Source organism: Neofelis nebulosa, chromosome 12 (assembly GCF_028018385.1).
Source record: "Neofelis nebulosa isolate mNeoNeb1 chromosome 12, mNeoNeb1.pri, whole genome shotgun sequence".
Classification (NCBI taxonomy): Eukaryota; Metazoa; Chordata; class Mammalia; order Carnivora; family Felidae; genus Neofelis; species Neofelis nebulosa.
The window spans coordinates 22,564,863-22,579,402 of record NC_080793.1 but is presented as its reverse complement, the minus strand read 5'-3'; the positions used below and the strand labels follow the sequence as shown (position 1 = coordinate 22,579,402).

Genomic DNA, 14,540 nt, shown 5'->3' with positions numbered 1-14,540 from the left:
GAGCATGAACGGGGGAGGGGCAGACACAGAATCGGAAGCAGGCTCCAGGCTCTGAGCCATCAGCCCAGAGCCTGACGCAGGGCTCGAACTCACAGTCTGTGAGATCATGACCTGAGCTGAAGTCAGACGCTTAACCGACCGAGCCACCCAGGCGCCCCTTTACATGCTTGATTTTAAGTCCATTTGAATTTTCCCTCCATGGTCTCTATTCACTTGCCTCAGTTTTTACCCTCACTGTCTCAGCTTTTCTATAGTTTTTGCCACTTGGAGACTCCCTCCTATTTCTTTAGGACAGTGTAACCCAAGTAATGAGAAGGAAGATAAAATACACACCACACTTCTCATAGTAACTGGTTTTCATGCTCTTATTTTCTTTCTTTTTGCTCTTATTTTTCTCAGTAGCATCAGTGAAAAGAATAGAGAAGACACAGACGTGATAGCCTTAATGCAGCTCTTATTAAGTATGTAGACACAAGTATAATTCAGTTATTTTGTAGTGTTTTTATATTACTGCTTTTAAAGTTTGGAAGTCGAGGTATTTGAAGCTAATTTTAAGCAAAACCATTATGTGTTTTTCTTACAATTTGTGTGTGTTGTGTATTATATATGTATTTAATAATTTTAGAGATCTGAATCACGCATGTATTATCTATCCCATAAATTGAATATGTAATTTAAAAAAATAAGATCTATACTTGATTTTTTTCCCAACTAGAAGTGCAAAAAGTGGCCTTTAATAAAATTAATTGTAAAATAAGCTTTGCAATAAGGAATATGGAAGGTTTTTTCAGGAATGCCTAGGTGGTTCAGTCAGTTGAGCATCTGACTTCAGCTCAGGTCATGATCTCACATCTTGTGAGTTTGAGCCCCACATCTGGCTTGCTGATGTCAGCGCAGAGCCCGCTTCTAATTCTGTGTCCCCCTTTCTCTGTCCCTCCCCCTTTTGCACTCTCTCAAAAATAAACGTAAAAATAAAATAAAAATGGAAGGTTTTCAAGCCTCACATTGTATAAATATATGCAGAGAGATTTTTTTTTTATGTTTTTTAAGTTTGTTTATTTAGAGAGAGAGAGTGCAAGCAAGGTAGGAACAGAGAGAGAGAGAGAGAGAGAGAGAGAGAGAGAGAGAGAGAGAGAGAATCCCAGGCAGGCTCCGCACCGGCAGTGCAGAGCCTGATGTGGGGCTTGAACCCACAAACTGTGAGATTATGACCCAAGCTGAGACCCAGAGTCTGTCGCCTAACCAACTGAGCCACCCAGGTGCAAGAGATTTTTTTAATAAATGAAAGAATATCTTCATTGATTATTATTAAATCTCAGAACAGCTTAGAATCATACATTTATCCTTGTGAAACTTAATGTCACATTTCAATTTTTTAATCCTCATCCTACCCTTTCCCCATTCAACCACTCTCAACTAAGTTATGGAACTTCTATGTGGCAGCCCTCGTGAGATGATAGTCACAGAATTTAATTGGTTGAGAAAGTTAGTGTGGGCTTTAGTTGTAGAAAGAGTTTCTAAAAATAATCCAGGAACATATGTATCCATTAATTCTGAACATTTGGGGTAAGTCGATAACTGATTTCTTCTTCTGAATGATTTTTCTTTTATTACAATGTGGGATTATCTCAAGAGCTCTTGTTTTTGCTTTTTTCACAAATTATGCCTTTGAGGTATTTAAATTCGTCAAGGAGAAAACTACTTTGATTCTTACTATAAAATGAGGAACTCCAAATGTAAGAGATTGTTTTTATTACTTTTTCAAAATTTTACTTACTAATTATAAAAGTACTGTTAGCTGTGTAAATTGAAAGTTTGTAAAGTGGAGGAAAAGTGTTAAGCACCTGCAGTCTAAAGGAAAATTTGGATCTCACGGCATTTCATTTGCTTTTTATTTTTTAAATTTTTAAATATTTATTTATTTTTGAGAGACAGAGTGTGAGTGGGGGAGGGGCAGAGAACGAGGGAGACCCAGAACTCCGAGCAGATTCCAGGCTCCGAGTTGTCAGCACAGAGCCCAATGCGGGGCTCAAGCCCACGGACCATGAGATCATGACCTAAGCTGAAGTCAGATGCTTAACTGACTGAGCCACCAGGCGCCCCAATTTTGTTTGATTTTTAAAAGACCAAGAGCAATGGCCCATGTTCCACAAGAAACTGAAGTGAAACCACTGACCTCCCATCAATCTGAGTGTGAACAGACAAGTCGCTTGTGTGCCCAAGGAGGCCTGTAGTCCTGAAACGAACATTTGTGTGACTGCCAGGCCCAGCAAACTTTACTATTTGCTTTTTGTCGAGTGTGAACACTGTTTTAGAGAAGTATGTCTGGTTTCATCCTGGACCTAAATTTTTCCTCCTGATTTGATTTGGAACATTATAGGTGATTCTAGAAAAAAAAAAAAAGAACACGGTCAGAAATTTAATTTTGGACACGTGCAAGAAAATTTCTTGTTCTGGTACTTGTTCTAAATTTCTAGGTTTAAATTTTGGTGAGACTGTTACTATGCTAATTGTCCTGAAAGATTTCTGTGCTTTACATGTCTTATCAATTCACTTATTTTGATATTTATTCTTTTGGGGGCGGGGGGGAATGAAAAAGCCATGGAATTCATTTTCTGCAAATTGAGCACTCTGTGGCAGCAAAGAAGGCATTTAGGGAGAGATTTAGCTGTAGCAGGAAGATTCAGCAAAATAGCTTTACTTTAGTAAATCCTTGCCATATGAAGAGCTTTCTAGTTAAATGATCAGAATTCTTACCAGAGTGAGGCTGTGGTCTTTGTGGTGGGTTTTTTGCTTCTTTTGCAAATACACAATTGGCTTAAAATGTTACAAGTCCAGTGCCATGTTTAGACTCTTTCTTACCAGTGGTGTAGCTCTCCTTAAGAAGAATTGTTTTCTAACTGGATAGTCTTCTAAACAAAGAATTAGAAGACAGAAAATCGAATCCGTTATCAAAAGACCAAGCACAACGTATGTTAGTGAAACTTCCAAATCTGCAAGATTAGGAATTTACCAAGTAAATTTGGAAAACAGTATAAACAAACTATTTCTTGAAAATAGAGATGCATATAACTCAACTTGTCCAGTCTTTGAACTCAGAGCTGTGTTCTTAGGAAACATTTCCTTCCTGGCATCTATCTTTTACTCAGAAGTTACCCTAAAGACAAATGCATTAACTTATAAGTGTATTATTAATCGTTCCATGCCAGAGACTGTTCTAGGCATTTGGGGTCTAAATCTCTTCTTGTCATAGAAAATTTATATTCTGTAATCCAAATACCCTCATAAAATTTTTCTTTAAAAATGATATGTAGTTATTATAGACAATTCAAGATATTCCTACTTGATATGCAATGTAATTGATTAATATCATTAAAAAGTTTTCTATTTTAAGAAGATGTTTTGTCTTGTTTGCTATAGTTCAAAATTTATATTCCTAATGTCTACAGGGCTGAATCAGTGAGCCCTTTTTTCTTATGTCATTTATATACCTAAATCTAATGCTATATATGCATCTGAACGTAGCATACGTGATTATTGCCATTTCAGACATTCACTTCTTGAATATCAAAGGGCTGGATCCCAGGTTGTGGATTTCCTACACCTCTCTTGTTCTCAGCCTTTTAGTCATTGTACTGTTTGAAAAGGAAATTACTAAGGAGTTGCTGGAGACTAATCTTCTCATCTAAATTACTCTGGGTTTTAGGCGTGCCTGGTTGTTTCAACTGAGTGTCCGTCTCAGGTCATGATCCTAGGGTTGTGGGATCGAGCCCTGTGTTGGGCTTTGCGCTGAGTGTGGAACGTGCTTAGGATTCTCTATTTCTGTCTTTCTCTCTCTGCCCCTCTCCCCCGTTCGCACTCTCAATAAAATAAAATAAGATAAAATAAAGAGATATGAAAAGTTTATTAAAAATAAATAAATAAATTGCTCTGGTGTTTATTTCTAGATTCATACTGCCCATTTATTAAAGTAAGCGTTTTCTTGAAATATTTTTAAAGTGTAATATTTTTAATAAATGTTATATTTTTGAACATATATACTTACATTTGATCCTTTAGATAGTGTAAAAATATACAAAAAATTTTTTTTGTTTATTTTTGAGAGAGAGAAAGAGAGCACAAACGGGGAAGGGGCAGAGAGAGAGAGGGAGACACAGGATCCGAAGCAGGCTCCAGGCTCCGAGCTGTCAGCATAGGGCCCGACATGGGATTCAGATCCCCCAAACCGTGAGATCATGACCTGAGCCAAAGTCAGACACTTAACCTGCCGAGCCATCCAGGCACCCCTAAAAAATTTTTTTTTTGTATTAGCTAAGAAAGCTTTCAACCAACTTAATATGCTGTGTTTTGCCAGTTACAGTGTAGTTGGAGTGATTTAATTATTCCAATACAGAGATTCCTAGCAAATAAAATGTTTGATCAAACTGAAGACACAGAGGTGGTTATCAGAGCTGAAAAATCAAGATTCCTGGTTAACATTTAATACCTTAGAACATACTTGGAATGCTACCTCCTATTTGGTATAATTTTCAATATCAGAAACAAGCAAAAGCATAAGTCGTGTGTTTAAATAAAAGTCTGAACGTTTTTTAGATAATGTGAATTGAGTTTTATTTGCACTCTGGCTAATCAGGAGGTGTTTGGTTTTCATTTGAAATTAAAAGGCATAATCAATAAAAATGGAAACTTTAAATCTTACATTTGAATAAAGGTAAACTCTGTCTCCTTTGAATACTTTTCTAGAGCTGTATTTTGCAAAATTTTCTCTTGCTAGGGAAGAAAGCAAAGATTAACTTTTTAAATTATATTTTATGGAATTGTATCATTTACGAACATTTCCTTTCACTTGTATTTGCTCATACCTGCAAAACAGCATAAATTATAAAAGCATTAAAGAAACTGAGGTGTTGGGAAAAACTAGGCATTCTTACAGCAAGGCTGGCTGAGCAGCTCACTCTAGGAGGGAAGCTAATTGTAACTTTTACCCTTTGGAAAGTCACTTAATCTTTCTGATCTTCATTGTTAAGGTCGATGCCTTTTGGCTAGTTCAGTGGAACATTGTTTTGAGAGTCAGGTTGGGAAGAGGACTGATGCTTTACAGGATTTAGGAGTCAACCCTTTGGAAAATTGAAGGGCGTGGGCAGGAGTGGTGTCCTTCCCATTCTCAGATTTTTATCTGGTCCTTGAAGACTAGGTAGCTATAAAGTTGGTTTCAATACCTCCTGAGTGGCAATTTTGATCAGTCATCATTAAAGGTAGCTAGTTGATAGAATGTATAATAATAGTAGGTAGAAAGTATGAGAAAAGTATACATTGTTTTCCCAGAGTCTACTTAACTATTGAGAAAACTTTTTTTTTTCCACTTGAAAAAAAAAAAAATCTTATTACCTTCTTCATTGACCTTAGTTAGTCCTGGCCCTTCTCATACTCAGCCCCTAATTTCCATATTGCCAGTTTTTGCTGAGTTTCCCTTTACCTGAGCTGGTTCCTGTATGTTAGATACTTAGAAAGCTATGTCCTTAGCTCTTCGTATTTTTTTTTTTTTTTAAACACATAGCTTTGTTTTTTCGGGGACACAACTAACCTCCCTCCTTTGCTTAAAAATGTCCATCCCATTTTAGAAAGAGAATTGGTAGGATATTTGTCACTGACTGAGTCAGCATGAATTTAGCAGCACCTAAAAAAAAAAAGTTACTACTAAGAATACTTATCCCACAAAATAATAAAGTAGCATCTTTGTATGTGAAAGCAAACACTTTTTTTTTAAAAAAAAATGTAGTAGTTTATTAAATGGTAATTTAAAGGTTCAGCTCCAGATTTTTTAAACCTAGTTACATGTCTGAACTGCCCCCAGAGATTCTAATTCAAAAGTAAGAGTGGGGCCCAGTATTCTCTTTAAATAAATGTCCCAGGGTAACCGACACAGCCAGTCAAATGTGAAGAAATGACTTCCCTAATGTCCTATCAAAGAGTAAACATCTTATCAAAGAGTAAATGTAGCACTGAGCAAAATAAAACCCTGGATATTTTCATTGTTAGAAGGCTAATCATGCTTCTCAGGATGATAGACTTTCAACCAAATTCTATTTTATTTCAAAAAATTATTATACAGCGAAAATCTAATAGCACTTTGTCCTTTTCATGGGAAGAGTTTGGAAAAACTCTTTACGTTGATCATTCTGGGATTTGATACATACTTTATGGCACCTTCATGAAATAGTAAGTTCAGAGACAGAGCTTCTAGAGAACAGGGAGATGTTTCATGATGAAGGCCACAGAGAAGCTTGAGATCCAGTTTAATTCAGGCCATGCCTGTCTGGGAATGGCAAGACTTCCAACTGTGGGGGTTGCCAGTCTCTTCATTATCTCTGCTGCTTGCAAATCAGCCCCTGTTCTGGAGAAGCTGCTCTCAATTAAAGCAACACTTGATGTCATAAGTATTTGCATCGTTATGAGTACTCTCTTAACTTTTAAATGCTGTGTGTACAACGGCTTCTTTTTCCTAATGCTTTTTATCAATCAGTAAATACCAATAATGTGCTTATTTTTGTAAAAGAGGTTTAATCTCCGTAAAATGTGTTCTTTGACTAGTATGAAGTACTCCTTTGTGTACAAGATCACGATGATCCAGCCATTGATGTATGTAAGAAGCTTCTTGGAAAATACCCCAATGTTGATGCTAGATTGTTTATTGGTAGGTAACAAATAAATTCTACCATAACCCTTTTGCTTTAATAGTATTAAGTATCAGTAATCCTTGCATTAAACTATAGATTAAGCTGTTAGCCACCCACTGACGTTATTGGGATGTTTGCTTTCTGCGTGTTTGTTAGAGTAGGGAAAGGTGTTTCTAGCCTTTCGAGAGAACTTAAGTTATAAAAACACAGGGTGGTGGTGGTGGTCGTCGTTGTTTTTCCATATCTGGGATTAACAAAATAACCACAAAAAAAAAAAACAAACACCCCAAGTTATGTTTTTCTCAGACACGAGAATCTGTTATTTTTGTGTCTTTACTATTTTCAACCTGTGGGCCTTCTTATATCTCATTCACTGTAGTTGGGAGTGAGCAATAGAATTTACTTTTATTATATTGCAAAAAGAATATTTTTCAAAAGCCTGCAGGCTTATTCTAAAGACTTGTAGAGAGATATTTGCCATTAAACATTGATTCATACTTAACTATTGATGCAATAATTTAAGAATCAAACTGAAACTAATATATTTTCAAAGACAAATTAATTCTCTTTTTGAGAACGAACAATTTTTTCTAAATATGAATAATAAGGAATGCAAAACACATTAAAGTATGTTTGTTTCTGTTATTACGTATAAAGGTACTTTTCACTTCTCCCTACCATGTATCTGTATAATAGAATATATTTTCAATGTTGGATGAATCTTTCATAGTTGTATCTTTAAATTTTTAGGTGGCAAAAAGGTTGGCATTAACCCTAAAATTAATAATTTAATGCCAGGATATGAAGTTGCAAAGTATGATCTGATATGGATCTGTGATAGTGGAATAAGAGGTGAGCTGCTTTTTATTTGTTTTACAGAACTATTCATTTGATGATAAAATGCCAAAAGCATTCTAAAAATACATGTGTCAATCCTTTTTGTTTGCCTAATAAAGTAATTCATTTCATCATTATTTCATGGTAAAATGTCAAGTTATACTTATTTGGAATTTTTTTGAATGCTACTCTAGAATGTTACATCTGTAGAATTGTTTTTGTTTTGAAGAGAAAATTCCAACTATTAAAAAAAGAATAGTCACGGGCTACCATACAATCCTTTACACGAGATTTTTCATAGTTGTAAATTTTTCCGAGTTCATGTAATAACTTGTCTTTTACTTTAATCTGTTTGTGGCACCAATACTGTCTCACACAAAGGGACAGAAATTAATAAGTGAATATTTTACCGAAATACAAACATGGCTTTTAATTGGTTTTAGGAGGAAAACATACTGAAATCATAATTTGCGTGTTTGCATTTTTAAACATTTATATTCTAATTACCGTAAGTTTCTCAAGCTCAGTATTTGGGGTTGGGTGATTGTTGTTGAGGCTGCCCTATGGGATGGTTAGCAAGCATCCCTGGCCTCTCCACACTAGATGCCAGTAGCACCTCTTTCTCAGTAGTGACAACCAAAAATGTCCCTAGACATTGCTAAGTGTCCCCTGCAGGGCAGCAGTTGGGAACCACTGTTGTAGAATATGTGTATTTAAGGCCCAAATACACTTTTATACAATAGGTTTGTTCATAGCTTTTGTATTTTTGAAGGAAATAAAAATACAAAGTCATGTAAAAAGGTAGGAGGTGTTTGCTATTTGAAGAGGGGACAGTGATTTAAATTTTTTTTACTAGCTTGAAACACAGATGTGAAAATTAATAGAAGTGTGACATGCCTAATTAATCAGGCTCATTATGAGTCTTGTCAATTCATGGACAGAGAGACTACGTTCATTCTTCGTGTTTGCTACCTTAAATTATTTTCTATCATACGTTTGTTTTGTTTTCATAATATATGTTCATCTCTCGGTCAAGTATAATCTCATTCAATTCCCATTAGCAGTTTTATGACATAGGATATCTCGTATCCTCCAAGAAAGTGGAGGCTCATCTCCTGTAGTTAGAGAGTGCAGGAAACCAACGTAACAACTGAGGTCCTTTCAGCTCTGCTCCTGTAACTTTTCCGTTAGGAACACATTGTCCACATTCTAGTTTGGAGGTTCTGAAATAGGGGGAGTACCATTTTCAAGGTATATCCTGGCTCTGGCACATAGTAGCCTGAAAGTGTGTAGAGTAAATTAGCTTATCATAAAGTATGCCTTTTTGAAATTTTGTATTCTACTTAGAAAAGTGATTGAGAATGATTTTATTAGATCCAGATGTAAAAAGAACTTTATAACAGCTCACAAAATACATTTCACATTGGTGGGCATTTTACTAAAAAGGATTGTTTTTTTCTCTTTCCCTCACCACCTGTTTGTCTTTTTTTATTGTAGTAATTCCAGACACGCTTACTGACATGGTTAACCAAATGACAGAGAAAGTGGGCCTGGTTCATGGGCTGCCCTATGTAGCAGACAGACAGGGCTTTGCTGCTACATTAGAACAGGTAAGTATGGTTGTCGTAGATAATATTGTCGCATCCCTGATCTTCCAGAAACTTGAGATTATTCTGAGAGTTGGGATGGACTAGGTGAAGTTAACTGTAATTAAGTCTGTTTTAACCTGCTAAGTACTGGCATCCTCAAGATGAGAGTAGCTGTTTTAGTAGTGAAGAAATTCTTGGGCCCCTGGAATCACTCACAGCCGCACTCTGGCAGTGAATGGATGTGTACAGGAAATACCTTGTGGTCTCATTACCAGCTGAACACAGTATATTGTTTCCTTCTGGTCCTTGCTTTCAGTTCTAGAGTTTGGTTCTAGGCTTACATAAAAGCACATGACATATAGTTCTTTCAGAAATCTAATCTGAAAATCATTTTTTTTTTAAGATTTTAAGTATTAATCTCTACACCCAAAGTGGGGCTCAGACTCACAACCCTGAGATCAAGAGTCACATGCTTTTCCAACTGAGCCAGCTGGGCACCCCAAGAATCTTTTTTAAATATCAGAGTATTTCAAATACACACAACAAAGGAAAATTGTTGTTATAAAATTATAAGTTATTACAATTATAAGTTGTTATAAAATCCATTTGATTTCCTTTTAAAATGGATTTCTAAAAATTACTGGAGAGGGGTGCCTGGGTGGTTCAGTTGGTTAAGCGTCCGACTTTGGCTCAGGTCATGATCTTGCAGTTTGTGGGTTCGAGCCCTGCGTCAGGCTCTGGGCTGACAGCTCATAGCCTGGAGCCTGCTTTGGATTCTGTGTCTCCCTTTCTCTCTGTCCCTTCCCTACTCACACTCTGTCTCTCTCTGTCTCAAAAATAAATAAACATTGAAAAAAAATTTTTTTTAATTACTGAACAAACTTATTTTGTGGTTTCCATTTTTTTCTCTTCACCCTATAATAGAATTATATAAACTATAAATTGTGGGAAAATGTAAGAAGCAAAAAAACAAGCCATAACCCTACCAACTAGAGGAAGTTTCTATTTTTTTTCCTATGTTGAGGTGGTATCTAAAAACAATTCATATATGATTTTTGTCACTTCATCAGCTTTTCTCCCTATCCTTAATAATTTTTAACATTTAATTAAAAAAAAATTTTTTTTTAACATTTATTTATTTTTGAGACAGAGAGAGACAGCATGAACAGGGGAGGGACAGAGAGAGGGAGACACAGAATCGGAAACAGGCTCCAGGCTCTGAGCCGTCAGCATAGAGCCCGAAGTGGGGCTCGAACTCACAAACTGCGAGATCATGACCTGAGCCAAAGTTGGCCGCTTAACCGACGGAGCCACCCAGGTGCCGCAACATTTAATTTTTTTAAGTTTATTTATTTTGAGAGAGACAGAGACAGCACATGAGCAGGGAAGAGTCAGAGAGGGAGAGAGAGAGAGCTCATCCCAAGCAGGCTCCATGCTGTCAGTGCAGAGCCCAACGCAGGGCTTGAACCTACAAACCATGAGATCATGACCTGATGAAACCAAGAGTCAGACACTTAACTGACTGAGCCATCTAGGCACCTCATGAGTAATTTTTTATAAAAGTGATTTTTGTTGACTGTATCATAGTCTATCATCCTATCCTAGACCTGACTTAACCATTCCTGTGCCGTTAAACATTTAGGAAGAATGTTTTCACGTCATAAGGGAAGGACATATGGTTGCAATCTTTTAAACATGTCAACTTGCTTTTAAGTGTATCTGCACTTGTATGATTTTGAATTGCAGTCTTGTGATTACTACAGATCTTAGGGGGTAAAGGTACATTGTGTGTGGAATTTAACCTTTGGCACTTTGAGCCATGATCTCTTAATACTGCCCATGAATAGATTTGTCCTATTGCAAGTCTTTAAATATCAGAGTTTTTGTTTAGTAAGAGAAACTCTGAGTAGTTACTTTAAAATAAAATACTTAAAAATTTTTTTTTAGTATTTATTTTTGAGAGAGAGTGTGAGAGAGTGTGTGAGTGGGGGAGGGGCAGAGAGAGAGGGACAGAGGATCCAAAGTAGGCTCTGTACTGCCAGCAGAGAGCCCGATGCCAGGGCCTGAACTCAGGAACCATGAGACTGTGACCTGATCGGAAGTTGGACACTTAACCGACTAAGCCACCCAAGCACCCCAAAAATAAAATACTTTTTATTCTTATATGCCACATCATACTTTTGTTTTACAAATATCCAAGTTGATTTATAATGGCAGTGGTAAGCATCTCCCAGATCACACAAATCAGTGACTTAGGTTAAATGTAATCCTTAAAGGCCTCCTTGCCATACTTAGAGTGAATGGAAATAGAGGGATTGTTCCAGTCTGTAAAGAAGTCCTGGGAGCCTTTGATGGAGTCCCTATTTCCACCTCATTCCTAAAGCCTCACTTAATAACTGCTTAAGAAATTAAGATGTGCGCTTCTGGTCTTCAGTGTTTGGTTCAGTTCAGCCCCATAAACCACAACTTCACTACAGTCTGGATGTCGAGCAGGCAGCAAGAATCCTATTATTTGTCACCACCCCTGCTAGTTCTCTTGTTCCATGCTGTGTGTATGTAACTGCTGCCATTGGGAAAAATCACCGTTCTCTATTTCAAGCTAGTTAGGAAAGGCAGCATATCTAAGATGTAAACAAAAGGGTTTTATGTCTAATAATTAGGATGATGACCATTTTATTCCACCCGTAATTTAGCAACTTGCATAGCTCATGACTTCAAAGCATATCTAGGGAAAGGGGGAGTAAAATGGAAGACAATTTCAGTATCTTCCCTGTTTGTGAAAGATACATTGAAAGATAACATTGGGCAAATCAGGAAGAAGCTCAGTGACTCAGGGGCAGGAAACAGACAGCTATGCGAAAAAGGGTGCAAAAAAGGAATTTAGAAACAGGATTGTCCTGTAGGTTGATATACCTACAGGTGAGTATTTGAGTATTTGTGTGTATGTATGCATGTGTGAGTACACACATAAACACATGTGCATACACATATATGCATATACATATACCTTTATGTGTAGGGGTGTGTGAGTGCAGTTACACATATTTAAAGTACAATATATATTATATATTATAAAATATATAATATTAATGAATATTTTATATGCGTTTGAGTCCTATTTTTACCTGACTTATATCCAAATTAGGTTTTATTTGGATGAATCTTTAGGGAAGACAGTATTTATTTGGGAATACGATATATACTTTTCCCTCCTAGAAGTATATTTTTCTTTGTAATGGTAATAACAAGAATAGTCAACCAAACAAGAAATTACTGATTGCCTGCTACATGAAAACACTGTTTTATAATAATTTTTATTCAGGTAGTTTATGTAAGAATAATAAGATACTCAGTCATACCTAAAGGATATTCTTTCGGAAAAAAAAAAGTTTATACATACCATACTTTTAACATAACATCCTAATTACACACATATGTTTTTGCTTTTGTTTCGGCAGGTATATTTTGGAACTTCTCATCCAAGGTCCTATATCTCTGCCAACGTAACTGGCTTCAAATGTGTGACAGGAATGTCTTGTTTAATGAGAAAGGATGTGTTAGATCAAGCAGGAGGGCTTATAGCTTTTGCTCAATACATTGCTGAGGATTACTTTATGGCCAAAGCCATAGCTGACCGGTAAGCAAACTAAATCACATTAGGCTGTAGTATTTTTAGTACCTGACTTCTGTTGGTTTATTGTACTTGTTAAAGTCGTGGCTTAAGGGGCTATTTTATTTTAGTTTTTGCTAGTGAGTACAGAATAGGTCAATATTTTTTAAGAAAGTAATTCCTATTCATAGATATTGTTACGAAAGAAATATGTGAATAAATGATTGTTCTACATTCTTTAAATTAATGTGATTTGACATAATGAAAAGGAAGCTTCTCTGTGATTATAAATTTTCATTATTATGGATGTAAATTTCTATGTGTTTTAGAAGAATTAAAAATGTTAGTGCAGTCATAAGCTAGCAGGTGATTTAAATTTAAAGATTTACAAAGTTTAAAGAATATGATTCCACATTTTTTAATTTCTCAGTAGATTATTTGATGCTCTGCTAAAAAGCCACTTAACGATTCATATGAATGGCTTAACATTTTCTCTATCACAAAATTGTTTGCTTTTAAAGGGGTTCATTGCCTCGTGTGATATTTACTAAAGATAGGATTTTAAAAATTGGTATGTTTTAAAAATTCATGATGCTATTCATGTGGCTCATAGTTGTGTGTTGAATATCCACACACACATCACACATATTCCCCATCCCACCCCACCCCACTCCACCCCCCACTGCCCGCCATTTGATTTGGTGGGTTTTTTTGGTTTTGGTTTTGGTTAGTAGTGATCAGAGACTAAACTATTAATTTTTTTTAACGTTTATTTATTTTTGAGACAGAGAGAGACAGAGCATGAACAGGGGAGGGTCAGAGAGAGAGGGAGACACAATCTGAAACAGGCTCCAGGCTCTGAGCTGTCAGCACAGAGCCCGACGCGGGGCTCTGACTCACGGACCGCGGGATCATGACCTGAGCCAGACGCTTAACCGACTGAGCCACCTAGGTGACGCGAGACTAAACTATTAAATACGAACCCACTCCACTTGGTACTTTGAGAACATCTGTATTTTAAGTTTTTTAAACTGTAAACTGAGAGGTTGTAGCTCCTCCCAGTTCTAGATGGTACTGTCATAGTCCTGTGTATTTGCTAAAACATCCAGGAGTACGATACACCCTAAGTAGGGTGCTGATCCTGAGAACTAGGGTCACCCTGAACACCAACAGTTCTTAACTCCTTATAGTGATGAGTAAGTAAATGCATAACCAGTCATGCCTGCAGGTGTCCATCATCACAGTTCACTTTATAATTGTCTTAATTTTCAGAGGTTGGAGGTTTGCGATGTCCACTCAGGTTGCAATGCAAAACTCTGGCTCTTATTCAATTTCCCAATTTCAATCCAGAATGATCAGGTAAATCAGTTGGCTTTCTTCTTTTTATACATGGTTAAAGGAAAAAGGGGGGAGAGAGTAATTTTTACATGGTCTAACTTGATATTTAAAATATCTAAAAGTGAAATTTTTGTTTAGTTCCAGAAAAGAGAGATTAGCATTTTGTTAAAATAAATTTAATGTCTAAATATATTTTCTTGCTGTGTAATCCTGAATGCATTCAGTAAAGAGATGTTGAGACTTCGCTATCTTTAATGTGCTGTTCTCTATTTTCTTTATACACTTTGAATTTTAGAATCTTTACTCATTAGAGTGTAGGCCATACAAATGAATTTATAGATTTTTTTCTTTAATGTACTAAATAAAAATAGAAAAGTGATTCTTAAATACTCTTTAAAGAGACAAAGGCTTTTATGTAACAGGCTAAAGAGCTGATCAGGGCAGGGAATTGATTAGTCTTGTAACCAGGCTGTTCTAAAGAAAAGGTTT

At 36.3% G+C, this 14,540-nt stretch overlaps 2 protein-coding genes across 14 annotated transcripts in view; one reads left to right on the top strand and one right to left on the bottom strand.

Annotated features, from left to right (window-relative positions):
- The window catches only part of SUSD1 (sushi domain containing 1), a 305,056-nt gene that overhangs the window by 18,533 nt on the left and 271,983 nt on the right, over nucleotides 1–14,540 (bottom strand). For 4 of the 13 annotated variants that reach the window (XR_009251480.1, XR_009251479.1, XM_058694523.1 and 1 more), the window contains one exon: nucleotides 13,710–14,092. The exons of 3 other annotated variants lie outside the window; for them this stretch is intronic. Coding sequence is in view for 3 of the 10 variants with exons in the window: in XM_058694529.1 (XP_058550512.1) it covers nucleotides 14,055–14,092 (38 nt within the window). In the remaining 7 variants the exon portion in view is untranslated. Of the gene's footprint in view, nucleotides 1–1,865; nucleotides 2,387–2,568; nucleotides 2,913–13,709; nucleotides 14,093–14,540 lie in introns of those variants that run through there. 6 more of the 13 variants (XR_009251484.1, XR_009251482.1, XM_058694524.1 and 3 more) reach the window with 3 other exon arrangements.
- Nucleotides 1–14,540, top strand: part of UGCG (UDP-glucose ceramide glucosyltransferase) — a 37,337-nt gene that overhangs the window by 19,677 nt on the left and 3,120 nt on the right. The window contains exons 3-7 of the mRNA XM_058694547.1: nucleotides 6,592–6,694; nucleotides 7,428–7,529; nucleotides 9,012–9,124; nucleotides 12,562–12,740; nucleotides 13,986–14,072. Coding sequence (XP_058550530.1) covers nucleotides 6,592–6,694; nucleotides 7,428–7,529; nucleotides 9,012–9,124; nucleotides 12,562–12,740; nucleotides 13,986–14,072 — 584 coding nt within the window. The remainder of the gene's footprint in view (nucleotides 1–6,591; nucleotides 6,695–7,427; nucleotides 7,530–9,011; nucleotides 9,125–12,561; nucleotides 12,741–13,985; nucleotides 14,073–14,540) is intronic.